Here is a 3,615-nt window from a genome sequence, read left to right as displayed (position 1 = left end):
CGTATAAGAAGTTAACATAAGATGAACCATAAGAATGAACCATATTTACATTAGATTCCGAGTGATAGAATACGCATATTTGAGCCTACGAAGATAACATAACATGAACAACTTACATCAAATAAAACCTTATAGATAAATTTGAGTCGTTAAAAAACAGGCCTGAATATTTGTACCATAAAACCTTAAACAAATTTGGGTCGTTAAAAACACAACTCAAAGTAATATAAATGCAATTGATGAATACATTTATTAAAATATGTTGTGGAAAATATATAATGAAATAATGATTTCTTCAAGACACACATAAGATAACTTCTTTTAACCAGTGACTTGACATAAAATAAGGAACAGGTTGGTAGGGGTAAATGAAACCGATTTAAGCAATATGTAAAAGCATAAAAATTAAAGAAACTAAGGGAAATCAAAGACAAACATAATCCATCTTTAAGTCTAAAACAACTACTGAAATAAATCAGCAAAAAGTGCAGGTATTGTACCAGTGATTGTAGATTACAACTCCCAGAATTAAAGAAAAACCTCCATCAAAAATATAGAAGAATAACAACCTCACAAATTCTAAAATAACCAAAGCATATGAAACTTCTAGGTCATTCTTTGAGCAGCTTCCTTGGCAATGAGTCTCTCCTTCGCCTTGGTTTTTGCTTGAGATTTAGAACCCATGATACCGCCACCCCACTTCTTCCTGTATTCTTCGTACTTATCGTTGAAGTTTGCCTGAAAAAGAGCAAAACATAATAGATACGTTAAATATAATGCAAACAAGAATATTATAAATAAAAAATGAAGAATCAAAACTTTGAAGTTTAAGCACCTTAATGGCTTCTAGGATTCTGCTAAATTCCATTTTGTCTTCATTCTTAACAGTTGTCAAGCACAAAACGGCAGCAGTTTTCTTGTGAACAATCTGCAAAATAAGACATTAACTAGTCAAAATTTATAAATTAACATGTGGAAATAGTGTAATACTATAAGCTATAAAAATTATAATTACAGTTCCCAGGCGTGCTTTGCCCTTGACAATGCAGTAGGGAATTTCCATCTTCCTGCACAAAGCTGGGAGCCATACGACAAGCTCAATTGGGTCGACATCATGAGCAATCACAACAAGTTGTGCCTTGTTCTGAGAAAACCACAAGTCATTGTTAGTAAAAAATCGGCTAAATGGGTTATATAAACATCATGAGCAATCACAACAAGTTTTGCCTTGTTCTGAGAAAACCACAAGTCATTGTTAGTAAAAAATCGGCTAAATGGGTTATAGAAACATCATGGGCAATCACAACAAGTTGTGCCTTGTTCTGAGAAAACCACAAGTCATTGTTAGTAAAAAATAGCCTAAATGGGTTATATAAGAGTATCCATAATAATCATTCATCAACATAAGACATTATACCTGCTCAATAAGATATGTAACATGGTTGAGACCATATTTCACATTAATAGGCTTCTTAGTTTCAACTGTTTTGCCATCAGATTCAGCTTGAGCCCTTTTCAATAGACGCTCTTTCTTCTCAGTTTTGTCCTCAGGCCTATACTTAAGGAGCATCTTAAATAGGTTTGTAGCTGCATGGTACATTAAATACAATTGTGATTAGCACAATGTAGAAGCAATTACAATTACCACATTCAACATTCATGAAGTAGTCCATACAATACTACAATCATAAAACAAGAAATCACCATCATAAACTTAATAGTCAATACAACATGTAGCATGACATATACCAGCAAGCACACAACAATGTAAACAAACATCTCTCAATCTTAACCTCTAAAAACATACTTTTAATGTATCATTTCTTAGCATTAAACAAAATTAACAAATTAGAGCTTAACAAACTCATACAAGTTATTTAACATAAGCAAGTAACATGCAGCAAATCATACAAGATCAAACAACCAGTTAATACAGACTAATCTTTAACCCTAACAAATCAACTTGTGTAGCACAGACCCCTCAGGAAAATATGGGAGCACGTGAGAGCGACCCAAACAAACACCCACAATGACACTTGTAAATACTTATAATTTATTCACTTTTTCAACACTTGTGATTACTTTTATTTATTCATATTTTCAAATTCATGTGGTGTCAAGATGATAGTGTCGATATCATGTTTCGGGTGTGACCATGCTTCATATAAATCAACAGCAAAAAAGAAAAGTTCTATGTCAATCATACCCAAAATTTAACAACCACCAGTTAAACCATTACGCACAAAAACCAAATTAAAATCACATTTAACAAACTATTGCTAAACAGAATCAAAACCAAAAACCCTAATATTATTGACCAAACATTGAACATTTCAGAAAAAACAACAAACTAATATCAAATCTAAACTCATATTCGTCATTTTATAATCAATAACGATCTATTATGAACAGAGTGAGTTAGCAAGTTATACTTACCAAGGTTTTTATCGAGTGTCTTGGTGAACTGGTTGAGTGCAGGTGGAACCTTCAACCTCTGCTTGAGGATCCTCTTCTTCCTCTGGATTTGAACATTCTTAGGCCATTTCACAAAACGTGTCAAATCCCTCTTAGGAGGCAAAGCACCACCGATCCCGAATTGCTTTGGCCTCTTCTCGAAAAGCGGGTTCACCACTTTCTCTGGCTGCTTCTTCTTCGCAGCTGCGACTGGTGCTTTTCCACCGCGCTTTGGTGCCTGCAAAACAAAGATAATCGTGTTTGAGAATAAGCTAAATTATGTAGATCGAAGAGAGTGAAAGCGGAAGGATTTTTACCATTGCTGCTGTTGATGATGAAAGTGGCTGATGGGGAAGAATAGGAAGGAGAAACCCTAGCTGTTATGAGGTGAACTTAAAAGCGATTCTGCAAACGTGGGCTTATGGGTCTGGTTTGGCCCAGATTCAATGTTGTGCTTTGTGTTAGGCCCGGTTCATTAAAATAAAATTATAATGGAAATTTCATATTGCACCATATATTATTTAGGCACCACGTGAAAATACAAAAATGTGTTCTGTTTTTAGAGATGTATCTTCGGACGCATCCTGGGTACATACATTTTTTATTTAATGTGAAAATATTTCGGAGATGCATCTACAAACGTATTTCGAATATGCATCTTCGGACGGTATTGGAGCTTAAATCGCGTCAAAACCCTTTTCATTCCTCATTTCTAAAAAATTACAAAATTTGCTCAAACTCTCTCTAAACTTTTTCCATCAACCAACTTCAAAATCAAACAGCCAAACTCAAAGGTTCTTCAATCACCATCAAGTACATCAGAGACATCATCCAAGTGTGAAAAGTAAACTCTAAATTTGTAAGTTGTTTGATGTTTTGAAAAGTTTTTAAGTTTTTGTGTAAATGAGTAAAAATTGATAATTAAGGTAAGAAATGAGTAGAAATTGCATGAATGATAATTTAGACATACGGTAAAACATGTTTGTTGGTTGAAAATGACCATCAAACCATTATTTTTGGGGTTTGTATGTATGCATTGCCGCCATTGACGGACCTGAAGAGTTGTATAAAATTTTGGAGATGCATCTTCTGAATTTTTCAACGTTTAGTTTCTAGTAACCGGAGATGCATTTTTGGAAATTATTAGTTTTTTTTCTTGCT

At 33.9% G+C, this 3,615-nt stretch overlaps 1 protein-coding gene across 1 annotated transcript; it reads right to left on the bottom strand.

Annotated features, from left to right (window-relative positions):
• Positions 1-424: 424 nt before the first annotated feature.
• Positions 425-3,033, bottom strand: LOC127128201 (60S ribosomal protein L7a-2). The gene is made up of 6 exons (XM_051057433.1): positions 2,772-3,033; positions 2,437-2,692; positions 1,418-1,587; positions 1,016-1,144; positions 836-928; positions 425-738 (listed from the first exon to the last, which is right to left on the bottom strand). The coding sequence occupies exons 1-6, from the start codon at positions 2,772-2,774 to the stop codon at positions 607-609; spliced, it is 783 nt and encodes a 260-aa protein (XP_050913390.1). The 5' UTR covers positions 2,775-3,033; the 3' UTR covers positions 425-606.
• Between the last annotated feature and the right edge of the window lie 582 nt (positions 3,034-3,615).

Source organism: Lathyrus oleraceus, chromosome 3 (genome assembly GCF_024323335.1).
Source record: "Lathyrus oleraceus cultivar Zhongwan6 chromosome 3, CAAS_Psat_ZW6_1.0, whole genome shotgun sequence".
Lineage (NCBI taxonomy): Eukaryota > Viridiplantae > Streptophyta > Magnoliopsida > Fabales > Fabaceae > Lathyrus > Lathyrus oleraceus.
Note: the sequence above shows the minus strand (reverse complement) of the source record. Positions and strands in the feature narration are given on the sequence as shown.